Below are 25,397 nucleotides of genomic sequence, written 5' to 3'. Positions count from 1 at the left end.
GTACAAATACAACTGATTTTTATTAGAAAGTTTTACAACAATTTTAAATACAGTTTTGGAAGATATATTGAGTAAACAACTTAAAACATCAATATCTCTCCATCTGGGATAAATCAAGGCTGTGGCCCAAAGGGACCACCTGTTCATTTTACAATTTACAACATTTCCCACATCTTCACTAGAGTCCGGCTCTCTATCCCAAACATATGAATTGTGAAAAGCCACTTAAATGATTCAATTTTTTTTGCATGTACAAAGGTGGGGAAGTGGGGGAGGTGTTATGTGTTATACAATTTACTGACATTGCCAGCTGTGGTGACAGTTTAAGTTCATGTTTCCATGGGTCACAGCACCTTTGCTCAGCACCCATTCCATCATGTTCCCGGCCCCAGGGGCATAACACAAATCCCTAGAGTCAGCATAGGGAGCTGTGCTTCAGCTGTTCAACGGCTTCATTCAAAGATGAAAGGACACCAGACCCATACAGATTATTTCAAGAACCCTATGCCCTCAATGTATTTCTGTAACCACATATGTTACTGTATATGAAGATACAGACGCTCCTCTGACCTTCTCTAGAGGAACTGCATGGGTTTGCCTGAGAGATCCCTTAGTCATGTAATCACTGGGCTGGAACCCAAAAGTGCATCCTTGAGTTCCACACCTGACGATTATTCCTCAGTGTGGACCTTCATTACGGACCCTATGAACAAAACAATAAAACCCGAATATTTTCATGACAGCTATGGTGTATAGCCTATAATTTACATTTCTCAGGATTTTTACCTGTGACATGAACCCTTGATTCTGATTCACGGGTCCGGACAATTTTTGTCCTGTAACAAAGAGACAGACTTCCTATTAGACTTGTTAAAGCTCTTGTTTGAGCTTTGAAAACTTTGAAACCTTTAATTTGTACAAAATACTGCAGATATGTTGGTCAAACATGAATAATACATATATTATGCCAGATAATAGCACCTATTGGCCATCGAATTTCCACATCTTTTGGTAATCTTTCATTTTTAAAATGTATTTTTTTAATCTTTATAGTGCTGTCAAATCTGATGTCAATTAATTGCATCTAACATAAAAGTTTTTGTTTATATAATATATGTGAGTATATATGTGTGTGTGTGTGCACACCCATTTACTGTATGTATGCATATGTATATAAATATATATATATGTGTGTGTGTGTGTGTGTGTGTGTGTTTGTGATTTATGAGGACAGAAATTTGTATAATGACATGGGTATTACACTGGTATTACAATGTGAACTTGATTTATGAGGACATTTCCTGAGTCCTCGTATTTCAAATTTCTTTAAAAACATACTAAACAGTGTATTATTAAAAATTTAAAAATGCATAAAGTTTTCTGTGATGGGTAGGTTTAGGGGTAGGGTTAGTGTGTGTGTGTGTGTGTGTGTGTGTGTAAATAAACACACACACACACATACATATATACACACACACACACATATATATATATATGTGCACACATTTTATGTTAGATGTAATTAATTGATTTGACAGAGCTAAATCTTTACTTTTCCAGACACAGAGAAATTCACTGATTTTCTAACTTTATTGACTACGTTATATATTAAGTAAATAAAATGGAAAATATGCTTTACAAATTGTAATAAATAAAAATATTTTAACTTTATAAAAACATTTTAATATTTATTTTCAACCTGTTTATTCTGCCAAAATCTGCGCTTAGAAAGACTAATTATTTAACTAATATTTAACTAATTATTTATAAAACACAACTACATTAATAAATGATTAATAAGTTGCATGCAAACGATTTACAAATGTGTTTTAAGTTATCTTAAAAAATTGTAAATCATGATACAAGATCATTAGTAGATGTGTAATATGTCAATATGTAGGCTAATATGTCACTGAAAAGTATCCTTATCTCAATAAACAATCGTTAATCTTGAACTAATGATGAACAGACCATTAGTAAATGATCAGTACTATATAGTTTATTGATGTATCGTGAAGTTGTAATCTGGTCTGTGTTCAAAAGCACTAACATGCAGGTATGTTTAAAACAGTATTTTTTAAGAAGAGTAATGTATTTGTTTTCAAGTTGAATATAAAAGAGAGCTAGAAACGGAAGAGGGGGAGCGAGTAAAAACAAAACAAACGTGTAGGTTTTTATCGGAGTGGGACACACGTTACCTGAAGGTCGTTGCTATTCTTTGCTGGAATCTCTGTGCATGCGCTGACTGTGTGCGATCGCCAAAGTGACGGAGAAATTGAGCTCTACTGCATGGTTCGTTCGCCTGCCTGGTGCTACACAATCCAGCCTGTTCGTTCGCCTGCCTCAGGTACTAGTGATGATGTCCATCATCTTTTAACCTCACGCCAAGTCTCCAAACTCTTTCCCCGGCCCGGGATTTGCGGCCGCTACAGACTGCTTCACGCAGCCACCACACATACACGCTCATTGCACACGCGCACACCCATACACAAACACTCGTTTGGATTATTTATTTTTCTTTGTGTTTTTTTTTTTTTTTACATTTCTTTTCTTTTTGTTGAAAACTGAACACGAAAAACTGAGTTTGGAAAAAAACAACGAACTTTAAGACATTAGTGAATCAAGGACTCTCGTGATATCGTTGTTTGTTTGTGAAATCTTGAACAGCAATCTACTTACTGTCTGTTTACCTTACATCATCTTTTGTCATTTGTCATGTGAGGTAAAGAAAAAAAATACAAACTCTGTGAAAATTTAACTTCGTGTAACTTTTTTTTTGTGCAAAATGTTTTCCTAAAATATATATATATATATATATATATATATATATATATATATATATATATATTTTTTTTTTTTTTTTTTTTTTTTTTTTTTTTGACCAAACCCTTCAATCTCTGAATGTGTCATTTAAGCCCTATTCTATATTATTGTGGGTATTTGAAGGATTTTATTTTCATTTTTTTGTGTAACAGTGGTTTGAGTCATCTTCGGGGAAATTGAACTTCATTACATTTTTTTTTTTTTTTTTACTTGACAAGTTTTACTTGTCTGGCGCCTGAACAATTTAAATTTATTAAATCAAATTTGATTTGGGGCAGCCACCGTTACAAAGTGGATAAACATTTATAAATAACTCACAGTTAGGGGGTTCCAGTGGGTTACGTTAAATCCTTTCACTCCTTTCACAGACTTGTGTTCTGTGTGGATCTAGTGATAATGTGAACCTCAGAACCAGTTTTACTGTACCTTCCACTGAAGCCCACATGCAGATGCACAGGGTTTAAAGACTCCATGTGTGTCAGAGAAGACAGCTGTCTATACCTTCACCAGTCAGCACTCACATTGCATTACAAACTACAAAGTAACGGTTCGAGTGAGATGCAGAGTGACTCTTTAGAGGATGGACATGCGGATCAGGGGAATGTTTGCAGCGACTAACAGCTTTAATTCTGTTTATTATATTTTGCTGTCAGAGCACTGGTAATGTAGCTTGTCTATTCTTTATACTGCTTTTTGTCATATTTTAAATTAATTATTGTGACTGTATATTGTCAAAATGATTATCTTTAGGGTTATAGGGTGAAGTAGGGAGTTTAAAATGATCCACAAAATTGTATATTGTAACTAAGATAATTGTCACTATAAATTAATCTATATTACATTTTCATTTTTGTGAAGTTACTGAAAAGTGGTTACATTTAGTATAGGGGTTAGTTAGGGGCTCAAAGATATCTATTCTATATAACAGTCAAATATACTTATTTATATATCTTATAAGGGATTTGTATAGATTTGCAACTGAAAGGTATACCAGAAGCTTTGCATATGGCAAATAAGTTATTACATAATTTATAAAGAAGATCTACAAATAGAGTAGTTTACACTTTAGGGGATGCATAAATGACTCATACACATCATTTGTAACAGGTAAGAAAGATCTACAAATTATATGCAACACATGTATTAGATTATGCAACACACTTTAGATTAGTGGATGCAGATAGCTTTGTAAATGATGTATTCACGCGTTTACACATAAACTATAACAGGTGTTGAACCGTTTGTAGTTTGTTCTGCAATGCAAACATGCATTTGTGCTTTTGAACACAGACCAGATTACAACTTCACCATAAATCTATAAACAATATACTGATCATTTACTAATGGTTTCTTCATCATCAGTTCATGATTAACCATTGTGTATTGAGATATTGATACAAAACAATTTTGACAAATATTTCAATGATTTACAAGTGATTAATAATATATCAACTAACTTATTAACCATCTATCATTTATCTGTTTGATTATTTCATGATTTACAATTTTTTTAAGTTAACTTACAAGACATTTGTAAATTGTAAGCATACCACTTATTAATCTCTAGGAGATTTACATGTTTTGTACATGTTTTGTACATGATTAGTTAATCATTAACTAAAAACATATAAATGAATCATAACTGAATTAAAACATTCATAAAATGTTAACATCACGTATTAATCATTTATTAATGCATAGTCATGTTTTGTAAATGATTAGTTCATCATTAACTAATAACTAATAAATGACTGTCAAACAGCTGTCTAACAGAGCAATTGCAGTGATTTAGGACATTTTGATTCTGTCAGCTCATGCTCATTCAATGTACAACAGTCTCAAAGCTCAGATGCTGAGTCAGTGATGCCAAAACCAGGCAGATGTACAGATGTTCTTCACTCACCAGCACTCATAGAAAAGGGATTGATCCCACTGAATTGAGGCTGTGAAGCTTTTGGGATGGGTGGAGGAGGAGAAGGGAAAGGAAAGTTGGCTGATGACTCCTTACAGGAAAGACCAAAATTTTGTTACTTGACTGCAAACAAGGCTCAGTGAAAACAAAGCTTAACACGGTCACTGTGCAAATGCTTTTTAGGGCCATTGGAAAGGAGATTTATCAGGTTTAAGTAACTATGATAAATGTAACTAGAAAGTAGAGTTCGTTGGGACAAACTTTTATGTTGGCTTGACAAAGCCTTGTCTGAAAGTTCGAAAATTGTATATTCTTCTTAGCATGTTTTATCATGTTGTTAGAATGTCGTAGATTAACATGTTGTTAGTGTTTAACCCATTGTTAGCATAAATTAACATTCCTAACATGTTTTAGCTCAATGCTAGCATGGATTAACATTTTGCTAACATGAATTAACATGTTTTAATACATTACTAGCATTAATTAGCACATCGCTAGCATTTAATACCATGTTGTTAACATGTTTTAGGAAATTTTTTTAGCATGTTGTAGCACATTGCTAACATGAATAATGTTACTAACATATTTTAACATTTTGCTAACATGAACTAGCATATTTTAACATTTTGCTAGCATGTTTTAACACATTGCTAGCATGTTTAAGCATTTTGTTAACATGATTAGCATTTTGTTATCGTGTTGTTAACATGATCTAACATGTTGCCATGTTTTAACATGTAGCTAACATGATTAACATGTTGCTAGCACGAATTAACACATTCCTAGCATGTTTAATATGTTGTTAACATGATTATCATTTTGTTTACATGATTCAGCTGGTTGTTAACATGTTTTAACAAGTTGGAAACATGATTTAACACACTGCTAGCATGTTGCTCACATGATTTAACATGTTGCTAACATGATTTAACATGTTGTTAGCATTTTGCTAACATGAAGATAGCACATTGTTTTGGAATTTTACAGTCAAAAAATCTAATTATGTGAAAAACACCTATTTTACCTTCAGGTTCTAAAGGGTTAACAAGTTTCTAGCATGTTTTTGACACGTTGCTAGCATAAATAGCATTTTAGTAACATGTTGCTAACATGATCTAACATTTTGCTAACATTAACACGTTGCTACCATGAATTTGCATAGTGTTAACATGACTTAACAAATTGTTAGCATTTGCTAACATGATTATCATGTTGTTAGCATGATTAGCATGTTGCTAGCACAACTTGACATTTTGCTAGCATGTTGTTAGCATTTTTTTAAAGTTGCTATCATGATTTAACGTGTTGCTAACATATTTACCATGTTGTTAACAGCATGTTGTTAACATGTTGCTAGCATGATTTAGCATGTTGTTAACATGATTTAACATGTTGTTGGTATGATTAGCATGTTGTTAACATGTTTTAACATGATTTAACATGTTGCTATCATTTGGATCAGTTAGAAAAGATATAGCAACTTGATCAGAACTGTCTGCAGGTCTGACCCGAGTTTGGTGGTTGGCTTTGTCAAGCCAACACAATGAGTGCAAGATAAAATGAACTTTGACAAATTGTTGAATTGCTTGAATTATTCCAATGATTGAAATACTAACTATGGAATATGGCAGTTTAAGGTTGCCAATATGACGCAGAGGGTTTCACAGTTACCCCTCTTTTCCACCACATGCTCAACAGTGAATAATTTTATACAATAAAGATGAACATGTCATAAAAAACAGTGTTTTCACTTTGTTCTGATTTAAATCTCTTTTATCATAAACTATCCTAGACTGTTATTTTACGATCACTTTATGGGAAATGTAAAGGTGTCTACCCTTGTGGTAGGATTGGGGTCTGGGATTTGTTCTTTTGGGTCTTCTTTAGGCTTGGATTTGAACCAGCCACTGAACCATCCAGGCTTGGAGCTCTGCTCAAAAATGAAATAATTCTATAATAATAATAATAATAAATACATACATACAAGATCAAAAAGTAAAGAGGGAATCGTGTAAACATTTGATGTAATATATACCGTAGCTGCTAGTGTGTTGTCCTCTCTATTGTTGTCCTCACTTGGATTTGTCCCAGACTGATTAACACTCTCAACTACAGCGTCGTTTTCAGCAGCACCCTGCTTGAATTGTAAATAAAACATTGACAATTACAGACCAACGTATGAGACACACACACACACGTTTACAATTAAACTGCATAGAGGTGATGTGTGTAATTTTTTTTTGTTAAAATACTTCCTCCAATCTCTATTTAACACACAGAGACAACTTCCCCAAGGTTGATCAGTCTTTCAAATAAAAAGGAACTGAAATGGATCTATTTGTATTTCATTTTCTCACCATTATTGCATCAGCAGAAAAGTCACCACCTTAGAAAAGAAATTTTTTAAAATAACATTAAGAAAATAAATATCATAAATCAGTGTTTCAAATATGTACACAACTGTTCAAAAGTTGTTGTTTTTTTAAATGTTTTTTTAAAAAGTGCCTTATGCTCGCCAAGGCTGCATTTATTTGATCAAGCATACAGTAAAAACAGTAATATTGTTGAGTATTATTACAAATTAAAATAACTGTTTATAAATTTAAATAATATTTTATATGATTCTTTGAAACTCAAGAAACATTCCTTATTATTATCAATGTTGAAAACAGTTGTGCTGCCTAATATTTTTGTGGAAACCGTTATATTTTTTCTGGATTCTACGATAATAGAAAGTTAATAATAACAGCATTTATTTGACAGAAATAGTTTGTAACATTATAAATGTCTTTACTGTCAGTTTTGAAAATGTAATAAAGTATTAATTTCTTTAAAAAACTTTTGAACGGTAGTGTACATATACATTAGTTTCAAGAGATCATTGAAGAATGGTATATAAGGGTACATTTACACGACAACAATGTTTTTCCTTTGCGTTTTTCGCATACAGGCGACAACGTTATCAGAACTGTTCAAACAGATCCACCAAAATGAACAATGTATTATGCATGTCAGGCCAGTAGTTGGCGATATCACAATGTAAAGAAACAATACACACGTGCATGACGTCACTGTTTTCATAAATTCACGTTTTTGTAGTTTACATGGAGACGATAATGGTATAGTTTTAAAAAACTTGCACTTTAAAACACGTTTTCAAAAGTTTGCTTTTCCAGGCGCCCAAAACGCCGTTGTCGTGTAAATAAATGGGCAAAACGCAAACAAAGTTTTTCTGCTTTTAGTTGAAAACGGTGTTGTGTAAACAGCCCCAGAAACATATCATACTGATTCCATAGTAATCTTAACCTGTATTACTGTAGCTTTTTGGAGGCGAAGTGTAAGCAGCAGTGTGACTGTGAAAGGTATCATGTTTACTGCTGCTATCAAGATTAGCTTGGCTTTGGTCTATTGAAACTGGAGGAGGCCCAAACATTTCCATAGGAAAGACTGGGGGCAGTGTCATCGGTTGCTGGGTCGGGTACAGTGGCACTGGGGCAACAGTCCTAGGAGCCTGTTCTTCAGAAGAGAGGCACGCTGGTGAGTAAGACTCCTGAAACCGGCCATCAGTGTGTGGTCTCATGTATTGAGATGGGTTTGAGGGTTCATTTTCAGTGCTAGCATGGTTAACCGCCTCTGTTTGGGAGCCTTCTGTAAAATCTACAGAGAAGCCAAGAGACAAAACACATGACATTTTTGCAGCATAATGACAAACTGAAATTACAGGAAACACTAACGGACTTTCTGAGTTTTATTGTGACCTAGTGGCTCAAAGGGCAACATCATGGTCACATACTCAAAAATCTCTGGTATTTGTTTTTTGACCTGAATACTTGTTGCTGTCCTCATGAGTCCAAGTAGTCTCCCCGACTGGTGACTGGTATGTCTCACTACAGTAGTTCCCCACCTAAGCAAATAAATAGGTCACTGACGGTGGAACCAGTGAAAAGGTCATCATATGAATCATTAAGGAAAGTGGCACTTCTTACAGGATGTCTGAGGCCCTATTTATAACTAGTATTACATTAATATCAAATGATCAGAGGGTTAGCTCTAAATATGGCTGTGATCAAGGGTCCAAAACATTTTCACTCAGTCCAAGTTCAGGGGTAAACATAAGGAGTTGACACCACATAACCTTTGCAGTATAAATACAAATGTGTCCTAATGTGCCCTGGACAACTGTGGAAGACAGCCAACTCACAAAACAAAGGTAAAAATCATGTAAGGAATACACACATGTATGTGAAATTCAGTTCATATGGTTATATTTTACATAAAATTATATTAATATATGTATATTACATTTTTAACGTTTTCTCATATTTTCATATATATATAGTATTTTTGTGATATACATTTTTAGTATATATAGTGAGATTAAAATGTATTTATTTGGGAAAAGTACATTTGGGAGCTGTTTTGCATGTTATCAACATGCAGTAATACTTACTAATGTACTGTATATGGTCACAAAATCGTAGTCTCTTTGAAATCCAATAACAAGTGGTCACAGGAGACGCTTTAAAAATAGGTGTAAACTTCTATCTGTTTTTGCTGACAACTTGTGTCCTTATTACCCGAGACAGATGTCAATACTAGGTCAATACCGGTCAGAAAGCCATAGGTTATGCAAAGGTAAAATGACAGTGTGGTCTCTACATTGAGTTCCATATGGTCTTCCCATAGACAACCCTGAAAATCTTAAAGTGGACTAACGACTATCATACATATAGTGTACAAACATTGGGTTTACCATCATGGTCTGGTGTCTGCAGCGAATCTGCACCAGCCAGTCAGGGTCCAGAAAAGTCTGACTGACACCTGTCTCACTGAGCTGTGCCTCAGAGAACTTCAGTCTGTCCACCATCTGTGTTGGCAAACAGACAGATCACAAAACAGGCACACACATTTCGATGTATACACAAAATGAACAAAACTACATGATTAGTTTTTAGTACTGTATGTACAGGTGTGTTACTTTAATAAGCTCTCCAAGCAGCACTAAATGGGGTTCCTCTATCCTGAGCAGAGCTTTTGCCACCACCTCACAGTAGTGGAAGGCTTGAGAAAACAGACCACATTCCAGCAACCGGCATGCATACAGGAATTTATACACCTACACAGAGCACAACACAATATTATGCAATATATAAATCACATAATCACCCACTGAACCATTGTACATAAACATATAAATGTGAAACAGTCATGTAATCAGAATGTGAAAAAGAGTGACCTATAGAAGGTATGACAGTTACTGTATCCAGATAAATTTATTTTAAGGTATGACAGTTATCCAGATAACTTTATTTTAAAGTATGACAGTTATCCAGATAACTTTATTTTTAAGTCAAATTTATTTATTTATAAACCTTTAAAAAACCTTTATAAAGGAAACTAAGGGGTACAATTTTGTACAATTGGCCCTAAGGGGTACAATTTTGTCCCTTCATGGAAAAGTTGTGACAGCAGTCTAAGTGAAAGAGAGGGGGTACACAGAGGGATGATAAATGCCTCAAGGGGTACGCCACTCTAAAACGTTTGGGAACCACTTCTGTACATAATGTGTGAATTGTACCTGAAAAGCAGGAATGATAAATTCTGGATTTCCAAGCCTTTGACAGTACTCAAACAGTTCAGTACAGCGAATGGCAGAGTTGTGACAGAACTTGGAAAACTGTGCACTGCAATCAAAAGATTAAATGTAAAAGCCATTTAAATTCAGGTCAGGAATGCAGTCATTCAGATATGTTAGCATTTACACTGAATCTTCACCTTTGCTTGCTGCCAAGAAGCACCAGGCGCTCTGAACTGTTTTTGTACCAGCCAAATGGACATTGGGCTATGAGGTAGCAGATTTGGGAGGCATACAGCATATCCCTGGAGGCTGAGGAGAAAACATATTTAAAGTCAAGATCTGCTTTAAGAATAATTTTATATTACGCCAAAATATGAGAGAACATACAAGAATGGTTATTTCTAGAAACTGGACTGGACATTACCTAGGGTATCCCCCATGGTGATGATGGACCTGTGATGTATGGTTGGGTCTGCTGTCTCATTGGACAGCATAACAGCCAAGTGTGGTTTCCACTCTCCCCACTTCTCACAACTCCAGGACTGCAAAGAGGAGAGGAGAACATCAAGAAAACATTTAGAAGGTCAAGAGGATGATTTAGAGGAAAAGAAAAGGTTTTACATGAGGTGTGACTGGAGGTTTCTGGTTTGCACTTCTGCTTAAAGTAAAAATTCATTCAAAATTTAAATTTAATGAAATATAATTATTCTATCACCTTCATGTCATTCCAAATCCATATGCTACTATTTTTTCACTGAAACATATCCTAAGATACATTTTTGATATATATATACATTTTTAATATCATATCAATTTAATGCATCCTTGAATGAAAGTATTAATTTCTTTAAAAAAAAACTTTTTTAAAAGAAGCTTTTTTAAAAACCTTCCTGACCCTAAAACTTTGAAAGGTAGTGTATTTCAAATCCATTCCATAGTTTTGTGAAAATCTAGCCAGTGATATTATTAAACTGAAACTAAAAAAATTGTTACTTGAAATAAATATTAACTAAAAATAAAATATATTATAAAAGTTTACTTACTTTATTTTAGCTAGTTGCTACAGTAGCAACATTTCTTATTTTCATTTAGTTGAACTTGATAACTAAAACTAAAATTTAAATAAAAAAGAATAATAATAAAAAGTAAAAGACATTTATTAACTATAAACTAAGTCAGAACAGAATGTAGATTACCATGGAAACTGCTGGAATCCTCCCAGAGAGCAGCTGGAAGACAGTTTGCAGCGGGTCACTCGGAGCCAGACTGCCTGTAAATCTGTCAAAAACATAAATATTCAGTCTGCTATATAGAGATGCACCGATTGCAATTTTATTGGCTTATTCTTCTTTCTGATTTTTTTGTAAATGTGACCTGCCAATACAGATTTTTGCTGATTCCGATTTTCTTTCTAAGAAATATAAATTAACAGCATATACAAACAAAAATCTGCTCTTAAAGTAAAATGTCAGTAATAAAATAAGAACAAATAAACAAATTGCAAACAACAGCACAAATAAAATGCATGGCTTTATGTTTTTCAGGTGGGTCTAGCAGTAAATTCAGGTAAGAAATACTACATAAATTAATGTAATCAAAAGTTAAATAACACTGGATAGTCTTCACTGTAAAAATTAAACAAAGATTAATGCTTACAATTAAAGTTACAAAAGTTATTCAGTCAAGAGCAGAGAGTGATTAACATGAGAGACAGCAGCAGGAATGTTTGCCTGGCGCATGGTCTAAAAGGTTTGTTCCTATTCTTAATAAGTAATGGGTGTGTTTTGGGCGTAATGTGCAACAAACCATCAGAGTATCATCTCCCATTCCCTTTAAAAGCCAGTTCAGCTCGCACCATGGCAAGCAGAAAGACTGAATGCTTCTCCAGAGCGGATCTGCTCGTGCACGAGGTTAAAGCGTGCAACCAGACCATCTACTGGACAAGCCGGATTCCACCATATCTTTATGTACACAATATAATCTTTTACATTGTAATCCTTTTATTTTTTTATATTTGGCATGTTTGTGTGCTGTGCCTGTGTAACCCTGTGTGTGTAATAAGCAGAGTGTATGCGCGTTGTGCACCCGCCTATAGGTGCATATTACTAATGCGTCCTTTAAATAACAAAAAAAAAAAAAACCTGCACCATTGACTTTAGACCAGGTTTTTGTTAGTCAATGGCGCAGTCTATTTCAGTTGCCTCAAAACTCCAACCCGCTAACAACGCGCCTGAACATCCATTTTCAGACCATGGGCGAACAGATGGATGCAGTAGAATAATAACTGCGTCAGGCTGCTAGCAACAAACACTTAATCGCGCCTGGCGCTGCATTGCGCCATGTGTATGAAATGGGCCCAAAGAGTTTATGCACAGATCCAATATACTGTTACACAACATATGTTATCTTTCACAAATATTTACGTTCCAAAACTGACTGTTTAAAGGTGCTCTAAGCGATGTTGGGTGCCATATCAAAGTTCAAGAGAATATAATTCTAACGTCGTTGTCTAGGACATCTCTCCTATAGCTTACTTCCCTCTTCATGTTTCTCTCTCCTCCACTCCCCACACCCCCCTTCATGTGCACACGCACTAACCCCCCAACCCCCACCCTCAAATCATTCCTATTGGTTATTGGCTGGAACACTGTTTGTTATGTTTCGTGGTGCAGGTTAGCCCAGTTTGTTTTTGTTGCCATTTGTGGAGCCTGGGCTGTCTACAGAGACCGGGGGTTTTTTACAGTGTGTTCAGGGGACAGGCAGCTAGCGGATAGTGAGGAGATGTTTGCTGTATGTGACAAAAAATGTTTCAGCCTAAAAAACGTGTGGCATTGCTTAGAGCACCTTTAACTGAATACTCACAAAGATGGACATTTTGACATCATTTTGTGTGTATCTGACCATTTAATCCCATGGTAAGCCACTCATTTCGGTACTTGCGACTCACAAGCTTGACTTGACTTGACTTGACAAGCTGTTTGAGAGGCGGCTTTATGTGCACACCACTTATATAGTTCAGTGGTGTACGCGCTTTTGGTGTGAGAGTGAAACCTGCGGGAATTAGTCAAAGTATGCGCAATACAAGCACTATTTAACCAGAGCGAATGAGAAAAGTGAGTGAGAGGAGGCGGGTGTGTGTCACTTCGCCGCTGGAAAGAAGAGAGCAAGAACGCACAGCTTGTATTAGTGTATCAATGCTACAGAAAAGATGTAATGGAATGGTTTCAGATATTTCAGTATCGATACGTATCAAAATTTCGATATTTTTGACAACACTAGTGTCTAATTAAGTTTGTTGCTCTGAACGTATTTGTGGTGGTTCCCCCACGGTTTACTTCGGCCTGTATTACAAATTGGAACTTTGTTGTCTTCTTCACTCACAGCGCTGGCAACAAAACGGACCAGTTCGGATTCGAAAGACGTGAAACTGCCCGACCAGTCACCAGTCCAAGCCGAACTTGCGTAAAAGTGGCTGATTCCAGTGCCTGGCCGGTCGATCGATGCATCTCTACTGCTATACTGTGACATCTATATACAAAGCATGCATAAAGCATGCATACAACATGCACACACAAGCAAACGTATAACTCAGTAAGTTCATAACATACATATCAACAAATGAAAATGCTACCGTATTAACAAAAAACAGCCCAAAAATGAATGTGAAAGAATTCTCCATTAATTGAAAGCAGATGAAACATTACAAGGACGTGCAAGCAATCTTTCAGGCAATTCCCACTCAGAACTGAAACCATACCCTTTCGCTGGTATCCTCATGAGCATGTGTAACTTTAACGCATATACTGTACTGTTTTCTGAGATTACCATTTCCTTTCAATTGATTGCCCACAGAAGCCCTAAGCTCAATCAAGTTAGAGGAAGGTGTCTTGAGAGAAGAAGAGAGGATAGCGATGTCACTGGCTCAAAGATGTTACATGGCCTGTAAAGGTGAGCCAGTTGCAATAAACTCTATCATATTTTGCATACTTCTTTCTGACAGACCCAGTGACAGCTAGGAAAGACAGCTAGGAAGAACGGTGATAGCTGGGAAAGACCGCAGACGTTAGGAAAGACCAGAGCAGAGGTGCTTGGCAGGCTGAAGCACATTCTCCATGAGAAGGAACATTGATGGCTATAGAAAGTTATAAGATACCCCAGGGGTCGGACGAGAGCGGGGTCAGATGATCAACCCACAAGAAAGACCACAGTTATGACCAACCAGGATAGACAATCGACGATGGAAGAGCCAAGCGATGTATTCCGGGTCTGTGATGTGGGAAGGTATGCAAAAACGAGAGGGATCTGAAGATACACCAGACAAAGATGTTTGCTTGCAAAGTGCTCGCAACCTACCTAAAGCCTTAAGGAGATTGCGAACATTAAAGGCTTTCTTCGGAGTGAAGCCACAGAAGAGAAGCCAGCATTCACTGAAATTTGAGACAATTTAGGGAAACGGATAGGGAGCTTCATCAGGAATCATCAATTCATCAATTTAGGGAGCTTCATCAGGAATCCATTCAAGTACTTGTCAATACTTCTGGGTGGCAAAAGATCAGGAGAGTTAGAAAGGAACAGCAACAAAGGAGGCAACAAAGGAAGAGGCGTAAGAACATCTCTGTCAAGTTTATAGTGACAAGAGAATGAAGAAAGAAATGAAGAAACTCATTAAACCAGCAGAACCAGTTATCCCTTTTGGACTAGAGAAACCAAGTTAGAAGGATATCAACAACTTTCTTAAGATAGCCAGAGGAAGATCAGCTCCAGGACCAAATGGTATACCGTACAAGGTGTACAAGCATTATGAAAGGCTCAGGAGATGACTCTGGAGGTTGATGAAAGTGGCATGGAGGAAGAACTTCCTTGCTGACGATTGGTTGGTTGCTAAGTGGTGTTTCATCTCTAAGGAGGAGAATTTCATAATATCAATCAATTTCGTACCATTTCACTCCACAATGTGGAGGGTAAAATGCTTCTTTTTTTTGGCTGACCACTTTCATTTTGGACAGTGAGTATATGGACACATCAGTTCAAAAAGAGTGCTTTTCGGGGGTTAGGCAACCTAACAGTTCTGTGGCTTGATCTTACCAACGCCAATAGAACTATACTCCACAAGTTAGTGGAACTAACACTGAATCCTACCATGTCGCAGAGCGCTTCCAAAAGCTCTTATAGTGCTACTTCAGTAAGGTTAACATGCGTTTCACCTGTGGTACCTTTACCACTGACTGGCAGAGGCTAGAGGTGGGCATTGTCAGTGGGTGGAAAATCTCAGTCATTCTGTTCTCAGCAGCAATGAACCTCCTTGTCAAGTCAGCCAAGAAGTTACATCGGGGTGCAATACTGGCAGATGGCACCCAACAGGCTTTCATGGATGACTTGACAATCAAGGTAAGATCAGTACCCGAAGGGAGATGGACACTGGAGGACTAGGTTGAGCTCGCAGATTGGGCAAGAATGGAGTTCAAACTCGCAAATTCCAGAAGTTTGGAGTTGAGGAGGGGGCAAGTCCAGGATCGATTTCACTTTAAGATCAAAGAGGACATCATTCCAACAGTCCAAGAACAAGTTCGCAAGTGGTTAGATGGCAGAGCACTGAAGGAGGTGGAGGAGCACCTGCATCATGCTGACATAGCTTAGTGCCCCAGGGAAGGCAAGGGCTAGGTTGCTCGACCAGGGCAAGCTGGAAGCAGGCGAATCCAAAGGGACCAGCGTGGTATGGTGGAAAGGGAGGTCCGCAAGGAAGAAGTGGAAAATCAACATGTTAAAGGTGCTCTAAGCGATGTCACGTGTTTTTTAGGCCAAAAAATGTTTTTGTCACATACAGCAAACATCTCCTCACCATCCGCTAGCTGCCTGTCCCCTGAACACACTGTAAAAAAACACGGTCTCTGTAGACACCCCAGTCTCCACAAACGGCAAGAAAAACAAACTGGGACAACCTGCACCACGAAACATAACAAACTGTTCCAGCCAATAACCGACAAGAAGGATTTGGGGTGGGGTTTGGGGGGTTAGTGCGCGGATGAGGAGGAGGGAGGGTCTAGCTAGCCTCCGTTTTGTTTGACAATACTTTAAACGTCAACAATAAGTAACGTGACCCAACATCACTTAGAAGAGCACCTTTAAGCCTGCAACCATAATAAGAAGGGCAGCTGGATAAGGTGGGAAAGTGTGTGGGAGAGGGTTCTGACCTTGCAGGATATCTAGAGCATGGTAGAGCATTAGATTTAGTTCCTGTTGTGTTCTATATACAATGTCCTACCTACTGCATCGAACTTCCATACATGGGGGTTAGCAGAGAGACACAACAGCACACTCTGAGAAAGGCCAGCTAATCTTGAGCATGTCCTCTCCTCGAGCAGGTCAACTTTGGTAGCTGGGTAATTTCGGAGGCGACATGACCAAATTTTGCCTAAGCTAGCTGCCGGGGTGAAGCAAGCAAGAAAGAAGCTAAAACAACTTCTTTATCGGGCCTTGTTTCATTCAGATTTCCTTAGGTTTGGGGCAACAGAGATATGGAGTAAATGAGTTCTGGCCACGCAAAACAACTGGGAGATGCGGGCAGACCTTAAGGAGCAACTCAAATTCCCAGAAGAAATAATCCATACTAGTCTCAGACCACACATTTTGCTCTGGTCAAAGAGAACAGAGAAGGTGGTACTTATTGAGCTGACAGTACCCTAGGAAGAGAGGATGGAAGAGGCACACAAGTGTAATCTTAAGAAATATCAGGCTTTGATTCTCCAAAGGAAAAGATGGAAGGCTTAGAACCTGCCAGTAGAGGTTGGCTGCAGGGGTTTCACAGGGCAGTTGCTTTAGAGGTCCCTTGGACTGCTTGGGATTGACTTTAGCATCCCGGTGGATATGGATAAAACGGATTGAGAGGTGGCAGACCCAACATGTGGAAGGGCTAAGAACATCTTGAGTTTGAAGGTCAAGAATAGAGTCATAACTAGGACGCTATTTTTACCGTCGAGCCCCCACCACCAGCCCACCCAGATGTCATGTGCTTAAATCGATGAAACATCGAGGAAGGGGGGTGCCCATTTGATAACCCGCAGAAGCCCTAAACTCAACCAAGATGGAGGAAGGTGTCTTGAGAGAGACTATGATATTTCACTATGGAATAAAACTGGGATAGCTATCAGTTAATGTCAATTCTTCATGAGGCATATATCAAGATAAGCTAATGCTAATAAATTAAACATAACAGGCAACTGTCCGGTTGTATGAATATAAATGTTCACTTGCTGTGTATTTGATCAGACCACATACCAGGATGTTTATAGACTGTAAAATGTGTAATTTCAATTAAAATGTATTTTATAGAGACATTGCACTGTGATTGAGGGATCATGATTATTCGGGCATTCGTTCTATTCGAAAACATGACTGACTGTGGCAGTTATTGATGAGAAATGGTTACTGCTAAAATGCAAGGGTAGATGGGTGAGTCATCTTTTACAAACCTGCTCAGCACCGTGTTGTAGGATCTGATGTCCATTTTGCTGGCCAGAAATAGGGCGTGTCCCCAAAGTCCACTCTGCATTGCTGACTCCAGCGCCTCCTGTAGTGAAGGGAGAAAAGATCACACATTTGAGATCTGAAAGGCACAAAAAAGAAGTTTAGGGTCAGAAAGATTTTCTTTTTAAAGAAATTAATACTTTTATTGGGCATGGGTATATTTAAATGATCAAAAGTCACAATTAAAACATTTATAATGTTATGAAACATTTCTATTTCAAATGAATGCAGTACTTTTTAACTTTATTCACCAATGAATCCAGAAAAAATGAATCATGGAGCAACGTCTGCTAAAAAATCTAATAAATGCAGCCTTGGTGAGCATAAGATAATTCTTTCAAAAACATCTTCAAAAAAATATTACTGGCTGCTTAAACTTTTGAACGGTAGTGTACACATTTACAATGTACAGACTTTTTCTTATAGGAAAATGGATTAAAAATATATATGAACTATTTATCTTTACAGTGGCATGGAAATAGGCTTGTCCAATAAAATTTATAGGGTGGATAATGGCTTTTAAAAAATATGAAGAAGTCCTTCTTTATGTCCCAAGCTAATGTCCAAGTCCATTTTTAATAGAAAATGTCAACAAAGAAAAAAAAATGTATTGGCCAAAAAATGTCACAGGGTCATTAACATAAAAATAGATTAATAAATGAGAAAAATATTGTTCCCTAAAATTAACCTTCTTCCTGCCAGACAGCAATAGTTTTGTGTAATTCTGAAGGTTTTGCTCTGTCGCCTCTTTGTCAGTTGGGGGGTATCCAGTGAGAAGGTCAGCAATATTGAGGTTCTCTTTTCCTGGTGTGGGTGATTCGTTAAGGTCAATGAGGCTTTCTCCATCTGCAAGCTCACCACACGTACTCATGGAGTCCCTCATCAGCAGTTCTGCAACATCTGAACCCATAATTCTCTGCATAACATCAACACACACTCAAATTAACAGTGCAAAATGGGCAATCAGACCTCACAAACAAAGCTGAAAAGAATGGTCTTCAGAATTATTCTACAGTGGCTTAGTAATAGTAACATTAATATACTGTAATAAGTAATAGGACTCACTCCATTCTGTCGGCATAGCAGTATTAGGAGATGCCACAAGAGGGCAGCAGAAGTGGCATCTTCTAGTTTTTCATCCTTCAGACATTCCTCTGACATTTGCAGGGCAAAGTTAATAGCATCAACCTTATGCAAATCCTCCCTTCACAAGAGAAGAAGAAAAGCAGCAATCTATTTAAGTAGACAGCATTTCAAAGACTAACCCTTCATTCAGTGTACAAAATATATCCTTCTAACTATCCTTCACAGGGCTTGACATTAAGCCCTGTTATGTGCTTTATAACAAGTAAATTGGTCATTCACTTTTCTAAGACAAGAGTTACTTGTACGGAAAGAATGTATGATATATAAACTCACAATTCTGACTGGGCCATCTGAACATTCAGAGTAGAGTAGGCAAAAGAAGAGGCAAAATTAGGAAAAGGAGGGGTTTTTGAGATTATGAATCCTTGATTGCTACAATGTATATTATGAGAAAATTAAAGTGTTTTTTATCTTTGATGCATGTAAACCTATTGTAGGAGACTTCCAAAACAAAATAAGAAACCTTTAAAATAGCATAATAGGGGCACTTTAACATCCCTATGAGAAAAATGAATGGGAAAAACCAAACCAACTTTTGGAACCAAGGCTGGGTCATGGACAGGTACTGTTGCACTCTATAGGAATCAGTGAGGGTCTTTAAACATGACCTCTAGCAAAAAAGGTTAATACATAAATTTGTCTAATGATGACCTAGCAGAATGTTTTGAGGAAAAAAAAACAAAAAACAATATTTATATATTTTATATTGCAATTATGCAAAGTTTTCAGACTAGATTAATGTTTTGCCACTTTAAGAATTATTGTGAGAGGGATATTTTGAAATATACCTAGCCAGTGGTCCAGGATAGTCTCTCATATTCTGCTGTTCTTGTGTGTCACAGAGAATTACCTGAAATCATTAAAGAACATATTTATTCCACCATAACATTTCATATAATAACTTAAAAGATGTTTGTACTGTGTCTTTCTAACCTCCAAGCTGTGGAGCTCCACTTGGGCAGGCTCACCCTCAGAGGCATGGGCTGGACTGACCCATACTAGCTGACCTGCAGGGCCAAAACTCACTGCCACATGAGGGATGCAGAACTTTAGTGGGACTACCTCCATGGGTACAGCATCTAAATCAAATTACCAAGTAAATAACAGCCATTCTGAGTCCAGTGACCAATCAGATTCAAGGATTAGAAGTAACTGCTGTATAAAGAAAACTTAATCACACATTTGCTGTGCAAAATTAAGCATTAAAGGAAGGCTATGGTTCTGACAAACCTGTGTGAGATATGATATCTGGTTCACTCTGTTCAGCTCCATTGATGTACTGGCTGAGCTCATAGCTGCTCGAGGACAGGCCTGATGCTTTAGAGCTGGCAAGAGCTCCACTATCATATACCTAAAATATATACAAAAAAAACAGCCTGAGGGCCATCATACACTATCACTGAGAAGTTTAGGGTCAGTACACTCTCAAAAAAAGCAAAAATTTGACATTTAGGGTTAAAACAGTTTGTCACTGGGGCAGTAACCTTAAAGGCAAGGCAAGGCAAGGCAAGTTTATTTATATAGCACATTTCATACACAATGGTAATTCAAAGTGCTTTACATACTATTAAAAATAATCAGAAGAAATAAGAATATACAAAACAGTTTAAAATAAAGAAACAAGAAAGAACTAAAAATAATTAAAACAGTTTAGAATAAAGAACAGTTTAAAATAAAGAAATGAGAAAGAACTAAAAATAATTAAAACAGTTTAGAATAAAGACTAAAATAAGACACAGTATAAACAGTCGGACAAACAGTGACACAGTGCTCATTCAGTAAATGCACAGCTAAACAGATGTGTTTTGAGTCTGGATTTGAATGTGACTAATGTTGGAGCACATCTGATCTCCTCTGGAAGCTGGTTCCAGCTGCGGCTGGCATAATAGCAAAAAGCAGATTAAAGGGACATCTTTGTACCCTATTTACCCTAAAAGGATCATAATAGTACTACTCTAAGGTACTAATATGCACCTTTTAGCGGTACATAAGGTACAAAGTTGTCTCTTAAGGGTACTGCCCCAGTGACAACCTATTGTACCCCTAAAGGTACAACTCTTTCTGACAGTTACACTATGTCATTAATCCAGTCTTCAGTGTCACATAATCCTTCAGAAATCTTTCCAATATGATAATTTGGTGCTTAAGAAACATTTCTTACTATCAATGTTGAAAACAGTTGTTCTGTGTTTTTTTTGTGTTTTTTTTTTTATTAATAGAAAGTTCAACAGAACAGCATTTATTTGAAATATATAATATGTGTCTTTGCTGAATAAAAGTATTAGTTTCTTTATAAAGAAAATCGTACTGACCCCAAACATTTGAAAGGTAATATATATTGTAATGCTGTCTTATATGTATAAAGATTTTATACTAAAGTCTTAGGAAAAGTAATTTCTGGAAACAAACCTCTCCAGTTCCATCTCCATTTTCCATACTGTCTCTGTGCTGTCTCTCTGAGACACCATATTGAGTGTCTGTTCTAAGGCTATAGCTGTTAAATAAAATGTGTCAAATCACTTAAAATTATTATTTATTTATTTTTACAAAATCACTGAAAAAAAACAAAAAAACGTTTCAGGCATGACAAAGTCAACAGACCCCTGCTGATCTATGTATGGAGCTCTTGCAGACTCCTGCTGCAGTCCTCTGCCCTGATAGCCCTCTGTTCTCCAACCATCTGTCTGGCTCCAGCCACCACCATCTACAAAACAGCAATGAGGTGAACATTAGATTGAATTTAGCAGATAATTAAAAACTGAGGGTCTCTGATTGAATATTATGTACCTGGGGAGCTGTACTGTGGTCTGTGATAACCATGATAATCATAATACCCGTAGTCTTCTCTGTAAGGCCAGTAGCTGGAAGTGGGGTAGTCATATTCCTGCCTGAACAGATATTAGCAATTAGACCTGGGATTTTAGACCTGCGCTCATTCAGGGACAAATAATAACAAGGTCCCGGGTCTTTCAATTTATTAATGTTTAATGCCGTTTAAAAGATTGGGTCAGTAATATTTTTTTAATATTCAAACATACAGTAAAAAATAAAATAACACTGTGAAATATTATTACAGTTTAAAATAACTGTTTTCTATTTTAATTTCCATTTCTTTATCAATGTTGAAAAGAGTTGTGCTGCTTAAAGGAATAGTTCATCCCAAATGTACTCACCACAAGGCCATCCAAGTTGTCTATGACATTCTTTCTTCAGCCAAACAGAAATTAAGGTGTTAGAGGAAAACATTCCAGAATTTTTCTCTATCTAATGCAAGTGAATGGTGCCAAACCTAGACATTTTTTGATGGTCCAAAATCCATTTTTAGGCAACTTCAAAGGGCTCCACACACAACCCTAGCCAACGAATAAGGGTATTCTCAAGCAAAACGATCAGTAATGTTCAGAAAATAAAATAAATGATATACTGACATATGCACATGATGTATAGACATTGGGAAGGTCATGCATGACATAGGCGGCAAGAATTGTTTACAAGTGTGGTGAAGGAGCGCTGACCAAAACAAATGGTCATTGCTATTTATTAGTATTTGTTTCAGTTTATTGTTCATGTGTGTATTCTGGATGTAAACTCCTCTTGCCACCATGTCACGCGTGGCCTTCCGAATGTGCGGACATTATGCAAAAGGTCGTGAACTCAACTGTCTCGTGACTGCGCTTCGCAGAGTTGGACCAAGGTGAGCATTTGTAGTTAAAAACTATAAACCTATGTTGGGCACCATTCACTTGCATTAGATGGAGAAACGTTTTTCTCCAAAACCTTCATTTCTCTTTGGCTGAGGAAAGAAAGTCATATGCATCTTCTTGGATGGCCTTGGAGTGAGTACATTATCTGAAAATGTTAATTTTTAAGCAAACTATTCCTTAATATGAAATATTTTTTGTGCAAATCAGGATATACTGTATATTTTTTCAGGATTCTTTGATGAGAGAAAGTTCAGAAGAACAGGATTTGTTTAAAATCAAAAAAAAAAAAAAATCTCACTGTAAAAAAATGTACGGTCACTTTTAATCAATTTAATGCATCCTTGCTCAATATGAGTTAATTTTTTTTAAAATTGTACGGACTACAAACCTTTGAATGGTAGTGTATATTCAAAATAAGAGGTACTGAAAAGATTTCTTAATCAGTTTTTTGTCTTGATTTCAGGTAAAAACATCTCAACGGTAACATTCTTAAAACAAGATAAATGTACATAAGAAATTTAACTGAGAAGAATTACATAAATTATTATTCATTATTAAGACACATTTATTTTTCTAACCCTATCTGCAAATTATGAATAAGTGCAACTTCATATCATACAATGTTTCTTTTCTCTTACTGTATAAAAGTGCATTGAGGTTTATGCCAATAAAATGATTAGCCACCTGGTTAAAGAAAATAAACTTAATAATAAAAACAAGTCTTGCTTCTCAAGTACATTCATTTGGTTTTAAGGACATGCATGTTTACTGAAAAAAGAAATATTGATTTTGCTGCATGATTGATAATCTTACTGTTACCTGGAATGAGGTCTGAAGTGCAACGGTTGGTTTGATGCATAACTGCTGCTATATCCAGGAATATACTCTGGTTTAGGAGGAGGACTGGCCATGTAGCTTCCATACCGAGGATCCACATGGGGCCACTGTCTTTCTCTCCCTCTTGGGTCTGTAGGTGGGTAGTAATACGGTGTTTGCTGGGAGGATCTGTAGTGGTCGTCTCTCTCACTAGACTGGTACTGATGGCCTGGCATATGCCAGCCTTGCCCTCTGGGCTCCATCACACGACGCAGTGCCGGATAAACCTAAAGAAAACTTCACTTGCAAAGACAAATGTCAGTTATTAGTGAGAAGAGAGGAGGATTTTGTCTGCTGTATACACACTAAGTCAAATGCTATCAGTGAGCATAGATACAGAGGCTGCTTATCAGGAAGGGAGCAGTAAATCAAAAACAACCTTTGTTTTCAATTCTGTAAGTGTTTTTAGTGGTAACTTATGATATACCTGACATCAGTATGAGATCAGGACAAAGCGTATATTACATTTTGTATTTTACCAGGGCAGGGTTCCACTTTATAAGCTGTCTTAAGGCAAAAGATTGTTTGTTTCTTACAATGTACTAATTGGGTTCATGTTGAGGTGGAAGACGGGTAGAGGTTAAGGACGGGTTTAGTGGTTAGTTTTAAGTCTGGGTTAAGGTGTAATGGAAGGGTCAACAGTCTAACTGTTATTACAGTAATTAATTACGGGTGCATGCAGGTATTTTAATATATAAGTACAATGTAAAAACATGTATTTACTTAATAAGTGCATTATATCAAATTATTGATTTAAATGTTAATAGCTGTTAAAGACACAATATAAAGTGGTTTCGAAAAACTTGACCGTAATTGTCATGCACATAAAAAGGAACGTACTGTAGATTAATGTTTTATTTTTAATATAATCATTTAACAACTGACAATAGTATTGCAGAAACATTTATCTTAAAATCAAATTTCAAATAACTCACAGGTTTCTATTTGAGATGTTTTCCAAAGACTTTCGCAGTTGACTGTGTACCGTGTCCTGTCACAGTTTCAAAGTGCACATGCCACATCATTTCAAAGCACAACACAAAGACTGTGACTCATGGACCTGCCTTACTCTCAAAATCTTTCTTTGCCCTTCAACCCCTAAAAGGGAAATCAAGGGAGTCAAAATACACCTTATTTCTGATGCATCTCTTTGTGGCTATTCTAAACAGCTGTTGTCAGCTCTATGCAACAGCTGGACGTCGACTTTTTATTCATATTTCCTCTAAATACATCACTGAAGCCATACATCTGTGTAAAAAGCACTAAAATGCGCTTAAACATAAAACATGTTTTTTTTCTTCTATACAGATAAAATAACGGTAAATGCAAAATAAATCAAAGCTGGACTTACAGTATGTTTGCATACACAGCTTTGACAGGCGCCCGAGCTTTCTGCACTCACTCCCATATTAGGAATATTTGAAGTTGCCACGTCGTATGGAACCATGACGCACAGACGCTGGAGCTGCTCGGACACACCTCGGAGAAACACAGTATTACTCATGGGAGGAGATCACTGCCATGTTATGAAGGGAACATTTCACTACAGTAATTCATTCAGATTAATAATAATAAAAAAAACTATTGTACAGCTTTTCAAGCACCTACAAGTGATTGTTTTGAAATTTGATTTAGGTAAATAAATTATGTTTATACTGAAACTGAGTAATGTATACTTGGTCACGCTTTGGCCAGTTAACAAAATTCACTGCATTTGTTACGGTAACGTTACTCGTTAAGGACTAAAGCACTATCTGAAGTTGGTTACCACATATTTTCTTTTCTTCCTTAGATCTTAGATTCTTTCTTACATTCTTTCTTAGCAGGGAAGTTT

General features: G+C 36.7%; 1 protein-coding gene across 8 annotated transcripts; it reads right to left on the bottom strand.

Annotated features, from left to right (window-relative positions):
- Positions 1-24,993, bottom strand: sec16b (SEC16 homolog B, endoplasmic reticulum export factor). 8 transcript variants are annotated; one of them, XM_079884401.1, is made up of 26 exons: positions 24,915-24,993; positions 24,499-24,661; positions 23,507-23,805; positions 21,771-21,871; positions 21,585-21,687; positions 21,393-21,477; positions 20,214-20,334; positions 19,917-20,062; positions 19,772-19,833; positions 18,903-19,041; positions 18,526-18,753; positions 17,783-17,880; positions 11,510-11,591; positions 10,738-10,855; positions 10,511-10,622; positions 10,314-10,419; positions 9,714-9,851; positions 9,489-9,602; positions 8,558-8,639; positions 8,042-8,392; positions 7,093-7,121; positions 6,771-6,872; positions 6,573-6,665; positions 4,727-4,826; positions 787-836; positions 1-703 (listed from the first exon to the last, which is right to left on the bottom strand). In XM_079884401.1, exons 3-26 carry the CDS (start codon positions 23,764-23,766, stop codon positions 695-697), a joined length of 2,829 nt encoding a protein of 942 aa, XP_079740527.1. In that variant the 5' UTR covers positions 23,767-23,805; positions 24,499-24,661; positions 24,915-24,993; the 3' UTR covers positions 1-694. The 8 variants fall into 8 exon arrangements, with proteins under 8 accessions (XP_079740527.1, XP_079740530.1, XP_079740532.1 ...); XM_079884404.1 differs by having other exon boundaries at positions 6,771-6,869; XM_079884406.1 differs by having other exon boundaries at positions 8,051-8,392.
- Between the last annotated feature and the right edge of the window lie 404 nt (positions 24,994-25,397).

The sequence above is a fragment of the Squalius cephalus genome (genome assembly GCF_949319135.1).
Source record: "Squalius cephalus genome assembly, chromosome: 10".
Lineage (NCBI taxonomy): Eukaryota > Metazoa > Chordata > Actinopteri > Cypriniformes > Leuciscidae > Squalius > Squalius cephalus.
Note: the sequence above shows the minus strand (reverse complement) of the source record. Positions and strands in the feature narration are given on the sequence as shown.